Source organism: Cataglyphis hispanica, chromosome 14, assembly GCF_021464435.1.
Source record: "Cataglyphis hispanica isolate Lineage 1 chromosome 14, ULB_Chis1_1.0, whole genome shotgun sequence".
Taxonomy (NCBI): Eukaryota; Metazoa; Arthropoda; class Insecta; order Hymenoptera; family Formicidae; genus Cataglyphis; species Cataglyphis hispanica.
The window spans coordinates 2,243,897-2,253,740 of NC_065967.1; the positions used below are offsets into that span (position 1 = coordinate 2,243,897).

Consider the following 9,844-nt stretch of genomic DNA (forward strand, 5'->3'; position numbering starts at 1 on the left):
GAAAACGCCAACGTGACACATCTGTTCTTACCGTCGATTTGACATGATTCAATAATTGAAAAAGTGTTGGATATTGTTGACAGATTCCTCAAAATTCAGACGGCAACCCTATATGCGATACCGAAAGCGCATTCGCCGTCTTTCAGAGACCGTGGTGTTCACGAGTCGCATAACTTGACGAACAATAAATTACGATTTGAGAATCGGAAGATATAAGTACGTGCGATTGAGGTTAGGTTCCTCTAGGCTGTCACGATGAGCCTACGCGATCGTCAGATAAACGCCCTGAAGCAGATGTTGAATCTGAACCGGCCCGAGTCGCGGCTGGAGGATGCAATGCCGACATGGAAGCTTCTCATCTATGATCGCCTTGGCCAGGATATCATATCACCACTCATCTCCGTCAAGGAGCTTCGCGAGCTTGGTATCACGTTGCATATGCAACTGCATTCGGACCGCGATTCTATTCCCGAGGTACCGGCTATCTATTTCTGCGCGCCCACGGACGAGAATCTCGGTAGAATCGGTCAGGACTTGCAGAACGGTCTGTATGATATCTATCATCTGAACTTCATTTCGCCGATCTCCCGGCAGAAGATGGAAGACTTGGCGGCCGCAGCACTGCTTGGCGGCGTCGTCGCCAGCATCCACAAAGTGTTTGATCAGTATCTGAACTTTATCACTTTGGAGGATGATCTGTTTATCTTGCGTCATCAGAATAGCGACATGATATCTTATCATGCGATCAATCGCGGTGATGTCAAGGACAGCGAGATGGAGTCTATGATGGACGTTATTGTAGACTGTCTGTTTTCAGTATTTGTCACTTTAGGTACTGTGCCCATTATAAGGTGTCCCAGAGGCAATGCTGCCGAGATGGTCGCTAAAATGATCGACAAGAAGCTACGAGAAAATGTGTGGGACGCGAGGAATAATCTATTTGAAGGCGAGGCCTGCGCGACTGGCCATTACAGTTTCCAGAGGCCTTTGCTCATCATACTGGATCGTAATGTTGACATGGCCACACCGTTGCATCATACATGGACATACCAGGCGCTGGCGCACGATGTCCTGGAGATGGCACTCAATAGATTGGTTGTAGAAGAAAATATAGGACGATCCCCTGCTGGTGGGACACGCTCCAAGACGCGCGCCTACGAGTTGGACAATAGAGATCGTTTCTGGTGCCAGCATAAAGGCAGCCCTTTCCCCAGAGTAGCGGAGGCTATACAGGAGGAATTGGAGCAGTATCGCACCTTCGAAGAGGACGTGAAGAAACTTAAATCTTCTATGGGCATTGATAACGAGAGTGAAATGGCTCTATCTATGGTGTCTAATAATACTGCACGTTTGACAAATGCAGTGAATTCGTTACCACAGCTTTTAGAGATGAAACGCTTGATAGATATGCATACGTCGGTGGCCACTGGTATTCTAAACGCCATCAAGTCGAGACGACTCGATACTTTCTTTGAACTGGAGGAGAAAATCATGAGCAAACAAACACTCGACAGGAGCGTATTAGAGACCATCGGCGATCCAGATTGTGGTACTGCCGAGGATAAATTACGTCTTGCTATTATTTATTATATTTGCACGAATATGTCTGACGCAGATTATAGTAAACTGGAAGCGGCTCTGACCGCGGCCGGCTGCGATCTCAATCCGCTGATTTACATCAAACGATTACGCAGTTACACCAGGATAGCCGAGATCCAGAGCAGCTATGAAGGTGGTGGCACCAAGACCGTCAGTATGTTCTCCAAGCTGATGAACCAGGGCTCGTCATTCGTCATGGAGGGCGTAAAAAATTTGGTGGTGAAGAAACACAATCTGCCTGTCACCAAGATAGTGGATGAGCTGATGGAGTCCAAACAGTCTTCGCGGACTGAGGATTATCTTTATCTCGATCCGAAGCAGCTCAAGCATACCGAGCAGATGCCGAAGAATCGACCAACATTTCAGGATGTGATAGTTTTTGTGGTGGGTGGCGGCAATTATATAGAGTATCAGAACCTGGTAGACTACGTGAAACAACGAAGCGGCGCCGGAGTGAATAAACGGGTGATCTACGGTTCCACGACTTTTATTAATGCCAAGCAATTGCTCAAACAACTCTCTCTACTCGGCCAGGAAGTCCATTCGTGAATTGATTTGATATATATTTGCCATGCGCGGCGATTATATATCCTTTTCCTTCACTCTTCTTATTTTTTTCTTTCTTTTTTCTCCTCCTGTCTTTCTCTCTCTCTCTCTTTCATCAGCGCGTAAGCTTATAGTCACGCTTTTTTTTTAAATAAAATTGTTGATTATTCTTGTAAAAAGTACGTAAGATATAAATAAAATCTGATTCGTTATTTAAAATAATAATGCTGTTCCTGTCTTCGATTTGCCTCTTTGATGTTACGTATATATATATATATATATATATCGTCAAATATTCCTTATCGCATAAAGGTTTTTCTTGCATCAATATATATGCGCGACTACATTCACAATTTGTTTGATCGATTAACCGTATAGCAGAAGGTGAACGTATTCCTCTCTTTCGTTATATATTTTTTAAGAAAATACGCTTTGATTGTGACACATTTATTTAAAATCACAATTATTAAGAATTATAAAAGAATTCTTTGACATATTAAAAAAAGAAATGGCCACGGTTCAAGATGAATCGAAAGATCTCGTTCAAAGGGCAGTCATTACGACGGATCCGCAGAAAGCAATTACGGAGTACTTTATATCCAAGCAAGAAGAACGTCAACGTATCAAGTAATGTATTATAATTAAAAGATAAACAAAGTATGTTGTAATAAACTACTCTCAATAATATATCAAAGGATAATGTGTTAATAAAAAATTAAAACATGTAAGAAATGTAAAAATAAAAAGGCATAAAATAGATAATGTATTGTAACAATCAATTAAGATGATATGAGACAATATAATAGAATTATATAAACTTTCTTTAAGACATTATTTTTATTAATAAGAAAATAATTTTATAAAAAAGAAATTTTAATAAATATAATTTAATCAACTATGGTCATTTATACTATATTTATTAAGTTTATTAAAGTTAGAAGTTATATATATATATATATTTATTGTTATCTAAATATATCAGAAAATATCCGGAATGGGACAAAGTAAGGGCTTGTCCAGCAACCGAAGTCATCAAAACTCGTCGAGAATTAGCTCACATCGAAGAAATACTGAAAGAGAAACAAGCGGAACGAGAGATAAAACGTAAGCACATGGACAAGCAATGGGAAGAAGCGAGAAAACAGCAATTGCAGTTGCGAGATTCTTTTATAAAGTTTGATACACTTGTAAAGGAAAACGTTGAGAAATGCGAGCGAGCGGAGCAAAAAATCAAGGACGAGCATAACCGCCAACAAAAACTTGAACAAGAAGTACGATAAGAATTTGATAAAAAAGAGAAATATTATATATATTATTATAAATGTTAAGATTCCTAAGATTTTTTATAAATTTTAATTTAATAGCTATAAAAAAATAAAAAGAGGAAAAACAAAGAATTTATGTTGATTATATAATTAATATATTTTTTTATTATAGATCGAAGAATTAAAACAGAAACTGCATTATATGGAAAGCGTACATGATAAAATGCAACAATATGTAGGAGAATATAAGAAATACCAAAATTATTTGGATAGAGTAATAAACGAGACGAAGGAGTTTCAGTCGATCAAAGAAATTTTTAATCGTTACGAAACTTTAATCGAGGCCAGACAAGCGTTATCTGATCATCAGGACAGAAATCTTCAATTGTTAGAACAGAAAGGAACAGAAATAGTATGTCCGATTTATTATCTATTATCTTAAAAAAAAAATTGCCGTAGTTTTACAAAAAATTATACTATTTATTTCTTAATTATTAATTTATTGTCTTTATATCTGTAATATTTTTATCAATGAATTTTTCTCAAATGATAATGGGCTTAATATCTATTACTTTTTCATATACTTTCTAGTTTTTTGTACATTTTAAATAGTTTTAATAAAAATAAAATTAAAGAGAGAGAGAGAGAGAGAAAGAAAGAGAGAGAGAGAGTTGATCTCTATAATGATATTTCTTGTTTACCTGTAGCATCATTTGACGGAAGTCAAATCGCAAGTATTAATGGGATTGAATAATAAAGTAGCACAATTACAAGCGAGATATGATCGGGCGAAAGCGCGAGCATTGAAATGGGAAACAATTGTTTCGAAAATAAAGGAGACCGCCGCCGCGAAGAACTTGGAGCTGACGCAAGTAAGGGCGTCTTGCTGGAGTATGTATCAGCAGATTTCTAAGAGGAAAGAGATACCTATTGAGGTAAGCAGCGAGGACGTTGAGCAACAGCTAGTTCACATTAAGCGAACCATTCTCGAATTAAAGCGAATTATCAAGACCGTCAAGAAGAAGGTGGGGGAAAAAAAAAATTTGCCGCATCGTGAATAAAAACATGTTTGTATTACCGCGACTTCTGCGGTGTCGTAAACTTGGCGGGCAATAAATGAAACAGTTATTGCTCTCTGTAATAAAAAAATTATAAATTATATTATCTTTAAAAAAAGCTGTCGTTGAAAAAAAATCTCCAATCTTGGATAAAATAAAACAAATTTTTTTCAGAACATTAAATTAACTTATATAATTACTGTTCTCTTCTTCGATATTGTTGTTGTTTTTACAACGATCTGATTAACTTATGAGCCTCGCGAGATTGTCGTTATAACATTCAGGAAAGATCAGATCGCGAATCCGCAAAAAAATACATTGTAATTAATTTCCTTTATTGATAACGTCTTTGCATAATCTTCCTAGCCGCCGGTAAGTGACAGCTGGATACGTTATGAAGCAGATCCGAGTAATCATCCGTGAGCCTTTGTTGCAGTTTCTGCATGGCTTCGGTACGTGTCAGCGGTATCTCAAGGCCCTCTGAGACGATCTGCATCTGCTCTTGCTCCACGCAGCTGTATCCGAACACAGTGTTAATAGGAAGTTGATATAGCCTCTATGCATCCTCGACACGCATTTAGCATTAAATGTAATTGATTACTAAAATCTACTTTTATTTTCATCTTTTTTCCCACTGATGCGATATCTATGTTAATACCGCATCTATTATACAAATATTTGTCTTTATCATTTTGGAAAATTGGAATTTTAAGTATCCATAATATTCTATAAGATGAAAATTAGATTTTTGCTACATTTATAGCTAAATGCGAATTTCCGAAAATACCCGCCAATAGTCTGGAAGGACTCGGGCCAAGGATAAAGGATCGATAAGAAGGAAGTAACGGGACTTACAGGGCGCAGGGTTGAGTAGGTACAATGCGATTGACGAGAGGTACTTTCAGTATGGGTTTCCTTCCCTCGTCTATCCGCAATTGCGGAACTTTGCTGATCTTGTCCACCCAGTAAACCTTGTGGAACATTTCGGTGATCTGTTTTTCGATAATGCCCAAGTAGAGCATGACGTTGCTCATAGTCACATGAGTATTGTCGCCCAACAATTCTAAAATCGGCGAATTGTCGCATCGTATGGCCTTGAAGAGGCCATCGATCCCACGTAGCAGTTTATCCATCACGTCGTTGCACTGAAATAAAGTATGAGTAATTTATTATATTCGACTGCAATTTGTTGAATAATTACACGGATATTAAAATTATATAGCTATAAATTTTTGTAGAAATTAAAGACAAAGATATGATGTATAATAACAAGATAATCCTTGAAAAATATGCAAAATATGCATTACAGATTTATAACGATGATATCTTGTTTTAAATTATGCATTCAAGTATTTTTTTTTAATAAGAAAGATAAGAGAATAGATCTACGCGTAAAATGTTGAATGATTAACCTGTATTAAGTCTTCTTCAGCAGCGTTTGCCAGTTCTGTCTGCTTTTCTAGTTCTGCAGTAATCTTCTCCACAGTTTCTGTCTGCTGCTGATCGCGATACTCATGCTGGGCATGTGCCTCATCAATGGCTGCTGTTAGCTGCTCCATCTTTGCCTGAAGACTCTCTAGCTCATCATTTAACTCATTTACATAACTAAAGAGTGCGAAATTTTCCTCTTCTTGTTTGATGAAATGCGCTGTGAGCTTGTCGATTTCTTGCTCACCTACGTTCCCGACAGTATATATTTGCATTAATTCAAGTCCAAATATAATAATATAAATCGATAGCAAAAACTATCAGAAATAATATTTGTAGCTAAAGAAGCACTAAATATAATATACCTAAATTTTTTATCATACTATAGATAGCAAATTAGAATAAGCAAAAAAAAAAAAAAAAGAAAAAGAAAAAAGAAATGAGAAAATTTGAAATTAAAAAAAAAGAAATATGTTTTTATACATTTAAAATATCCAGTTATTTTAAGAAAATTTTGATACCTGTAAACTGCTTAATTGTCTGCAAAATTTGCGTTAAGGCTGCTATCTTGTTCTGCTTCTCCTCTCGTTTAGCCTGCCTCTCGGCTTCCTTCTTCGCGTTCAGATCGACCATCTCACGAAACTGTCCTTTCACGCCCAAAAACTCTTGCAGTTTCATCTCATTATCTAAGGTTCTCCTCAGCTCGCACATTTCCGACGTGTGATTCTTTAGGTCTCTTATATCTCTGCAAATAAAAAAATTTTTATCAGATGATGGCTTGGCTGATGTTTCGATTGATCGGAATTTCTTTTTGCAGGAAAATATATATAAGAGATTATGCAAATTTGCGCCGTGACCGAATAAATCAAGAAGCCGTTACGGAATTAAATGGAAAGCGTGATTTACGGAAATTCCATGCGCCATTAGCTCCATCGTCGACTGTTGCTCCCGGAGTTTCTAGTTCAACGACGACGACTATGATGATGTCGGATATTCATCCAAAATCAAATGCGACTAAATTATTATTAACAAAACCATCTGAATTATGGAGGCAATGATCCGCGTCGAACGTTTCTACTTTCGCGATTTTATTTCGCAAGTCATTTTTGATCGCAGGAAGAACGTCATGGTGAATCACGATTGCTTTGCGCATGAATTGCAACATCGAAATCTTATAATGATACAAATAGTATGATTTTATAAGATCGATATCATTGAGACACGAAGAAAATGAAATATTGGAAAATCTACCTCTCGCGAAGCGCTTGAATCTTGCGGAGCTCCTCGTCCCGTTGATTAAACGTGATGGTCGCCTGCTCGATTAGATCGTTGATGATCTGTTTGCCTACATTCAACTGGCTGGTCAGCTTATTCCACATCTGCGTGAACTGCGCCCGTTCCTTCAGCAAGGTTTCGATTTCAGCGCGCAACCTCGAGTTCTCCGCTATCACTAGATTAAACCTCTTCGTCGCCACTTCTACGCGATTCTCCAGAATGTATATCGTCTTGCTATGTCGCACCGCTATTTCTTTCGATTGTGTGTCGGTGCGCACTTTCATCTGCAGTCTTGTAACTTCTTTCGAGAGCTGCAACAAGATTAGTTATAATATCGCAAGTGAAAGTGGATCGTTTCGTTTATTATTAATAACTACGATCGTGGTCATGTAATAGTTAAGTTTGTAATCCGATACTGTTGAATATTCTGTTTTATTTTTCTCAGATCTACGAATTAATAATTGTATTCAATCGGATCTTTATATTTGATTAATTTATTCGCGTTTATTTATCTAGATCTAGTTCGACATGGGCAATACTAGCTACCTTGTCAATCTGCTCGTCAAGTTCGTTTATCTGCTGCTTCTCAATCTCTATCAGCTCAATATACTTGGCCCGTTTGGTCAGCAAACACTTCAGCTTCTTTTCCATATCATCATCTTTACGCATAAACGCTTTTGATCTCGCGGTTTTGATCGCTAGTACGAATTCGGCTTTTTCGTATTCCAGACGCTCGATCATGTTCTGTTGATTGCGGAGTTGTAGTCTCGCATCTTCCACACACGCAGCTCGATCATTCTCCATTATTCTATATTGCCTTTTTAGCCTCGAAAGCTCGATCTCCGCCATTGTCTCTAGCTCCAGTTCGTCCTGAGCTGCTGGTTGTTGTCTGTACGTCATTTTAAAGTCTTTGCTCTTTGACAAGTGACTATAAATTTTCTCGACGATTCTAAAATTTGAATAATTGTTACTGAATTTTTTAAGAAAATTTCCTCACTTCTCGAAGGTTATTTCACGTACCTACTTTTTTATGCCAAAATCATAGGAGATAGTTTAAGAGGGATTTAGACGTCGGCGTCTTCTTCGCGATCGGCGGCGTTGATCACGAAGATCCATGCAGAGCTGGCTTGCACTCCAGTCACGATCTTCCCAATGACATTGGGCGTTGACATTTGAGAAAGACATCTGCCACCCCGCGCATCCGAGCACATCCGAGGCAGCTGTATGGCATAATGTGGCTGCTTCTGTTTGTACTTCCGGTTGCCAAGCGATAGGTTCAACGACGTAACGTTCGCGGAACGCTTTGGGTGCCTGTGGAAATTAATTTCTGTCTCAGGTCGTGAATTTTCTACATCTGTTAATACTTTTGCGCGCGATGTCTTACATTCTATATGTTCCAAACATTCATTTAATTTACAGATGCTTTGCAAGCTTGGAATTAAAGTTAGGAATTAAAGCTTGGAATTGGAGTTAAAAGCCTGCGAGTTTACTTCCTGTATTCAATCTACTATTTATTACACATTATGCAAATTAATTTGAAATTGCAAGCAACAAGGATCGTGAAATGAATAAATTTGATCTTATCTTGCATTATTCCAGTAAAACCTGTCGCAATAAAATCAAAAACCGATAAATTGCTCCGCTAATCCGCGCGTATCGATCGTTGAGGTAAACAGCCGCATTTCATTTCAAATGGAAATAAAATCAGAGCACAGCAGAATTACATCCGGACGCATTTATCAGACGTGGCGCAAAAATAAGAAATTCATAAAATAATTACATATCATCTTAGAGCTTAAATTGTCTAGTTGTCTCATCTTTCATTCTAAGCATAGTGTTTCTCCAGATATTTTCAATAAATAATGAAAAATAATAAATTAATACATCAAGCATCGATCCACAGATCCACTTATCTGGTAGTTGAGAGTCTCCCAAACATCATGCTGTCCGTGAATATTCGGTGGGATCCAGTCAGGTGGTGGTTCGACCAGGTGGGTCAAGTGGTGGGGGTACATGCTCGAGGATGCAGACGGGGGAGACGTTAGTTCACCTCCGGAGGGGAAGGTCGCCGGGTCGATCGGTTCTGCCCGCCGCGCGGGTAACGAACGCGCGGAACCTCTCAGGTTTCGACCATCCTTGGTCCCGCACCTTGTAACTCTATTATTTACATCGTAAGTTGCACAATATTCCATCGATAGAATCGATCACATTTCGCTATTTGGGATTCAACGGCGATTTCGGTGGTCACTCGGACACGCTTCGATCGATACTGAAACGGTGGTTGGAGAGAACGTGCGGTATGAATAAAGGTATAATTGTTGGCTATCTCGATTGCGATAAAATTGGAGTAATACCGTGAAAATTATGATGCTGTTTAGTGGAATTCTCGTTAAATAATATCTAGTATCGCAAGAATGGTAATTATTTTTTCATGTCGAGGAACTATTTAATTTTGACGGTACAACAAAAAATTAATTAATTATTTTCAAAATTTAATTCAATCTTACTTTGTAAATAAAAAATGTTATTAATGCAAATTCACCCGTATTTATACAAACCGACACAAAGAGCCGAGCGAGCGAGCGAGCGGGCGGGTGCGTCGAGCCGAACGAATTACTTTCAACGGCAATCTGGTGGGAGAAGTCGCGCTGGTCGTTCTCGTGGAGAGCATGC

General features: G+C 38.3%; 3 protein-coding genes across 4 annotated transcripts; 2 read left to right on the forward strand and 1 right to left on the reverse strand.

The window, feature by feature from the left end:
• Nucleotides 1-23: 23 nt before the first annotated feature.
• On the forward strand, nt 24-2,351 carry LOC126854538 (protein sly1 homolog). Its single transcript, XM_050601400.1, has one exon. The coding sequence runs from the start codon at nt 256-258 to the stop codon at nt 2,146-2,148; it is 1,893 nt and encodes a 630-aa protein (XP_050457357.1). The 5' UTR covers nt 24-255; the 3' UTR covers nt 2,149-2,351.
• Nucleotides 2,352-2,428: 77 nt separating this feature from the next.
• On the forward strand, nt 2,429-4,484 carry LOC126854551 (coiled-coil domain-containing protein 42 like-2-like). Its single transcript, XM_050601415.1, has 4 exons — nt 2,429-2,772; nt 3,128-3,416; nt 3,583-3,822; nt 4,118-4,484. Exons 1-4 carry the CDS (start codon nt 2,654-2,656, stop codon nt 4,469-4,471), a joined length of 1,002 nt encoding a protein of 333 aa, XP_050457372.1. The 5' UTR covers nt 2,429-2,653; the 3' UTR covers nt 4,472-4,484.
• An 87-nt stretch (nt 4,485-4,571) lies between these two features.
• Nucleotides 4,572-8,478, reverse strand: LOC126854543 (coiled-coil domain-containing protein 63-like). Of its 2 annotated transcripts, XM_050601406.1 has the most exons (7): nt 8,192-8,478; nt 7,718-8,120; nt 7,148-7,482; nt 6,418-6,641; nt 5,881-6,143; nt 5,324-5,613; nt 4,572-4,983 (listed from the first exon to the last, which is right to left on the reverse strand). In XM_050601406.1, exons 2-7 carry the CDS (start codon nt 8,069-8,071, stop codon nt 4,803-4,805), a joined length of 1,647 nt encoding a protein of 548 aa, XP_050457363.1. In that variant the 5' UTR covers nt 8,072-8,120; nt 8,192-8,478; the 3' UTR covers nt 4,572-4,802. The 2 variants fall into 2 exon arrangements, with proteins under 2 accessions (XP_050457363.1, XP_050457362.1); XM_050601405.1 differs by having other exon boundaries at nt 4,581-5,613; nt 8,196-8,473.
• Between the last annotated feature and the right edge of the window lie 1,366 nt (nt 8,479-9,844).

Bases quoted from the DNA above. Each gene is read 5' to 3' on its own strand.
- LOC126854538 (XM_050601400.1), top strand. From the start codon at position 256: ATGAGCCTACGCGATCGTCAGATAAACGCCCTGAAGCAGATGTTGAAT.
- LOC126854551 (XM_050601415.1), top strand. From the start codon at position 2,654: ATGGCCACGGTTCAAGATGAATCGAAAGATCTCGTTCAAAGGGCAGTC. The intron at 3,417-3,582 runs GTACGATAAGAA...TTTTTATTATAG, and splicing joins AACAAAAACTTGAACAAGAA to ATCGAAGAATTAAAACAGAA. The intron at 3,823-4,117 runs GTATGTCCGATT...GTTTACCTGTAG, and splicing joins AACAGAAAGGAACAGAAATA to CATCATTTGACGGAAGTCAA.
- LOC126854543 (XM_050601406.1), bottom strand. From the start codon at position 8,071: ATGACGTACAGACAACAACCAGCAGCTCAGGACGAACTGGAGCTAGAG. The intron at 7,483-7,717 runs GTAGCTAGTATT...ATCTTGTTGCAG, and splicing joins TTGACGAGCAGATTGACAAG to CTCTCGAAAGAAGTTACAAG. The intron at 4,984-5,323 runs GTAAGTCCCGTT...GTTCGGATACAG, and splicing joins CCTACTCAACCCTGCGCCCT to CTGCGTGGAGCAAGAGCAGA.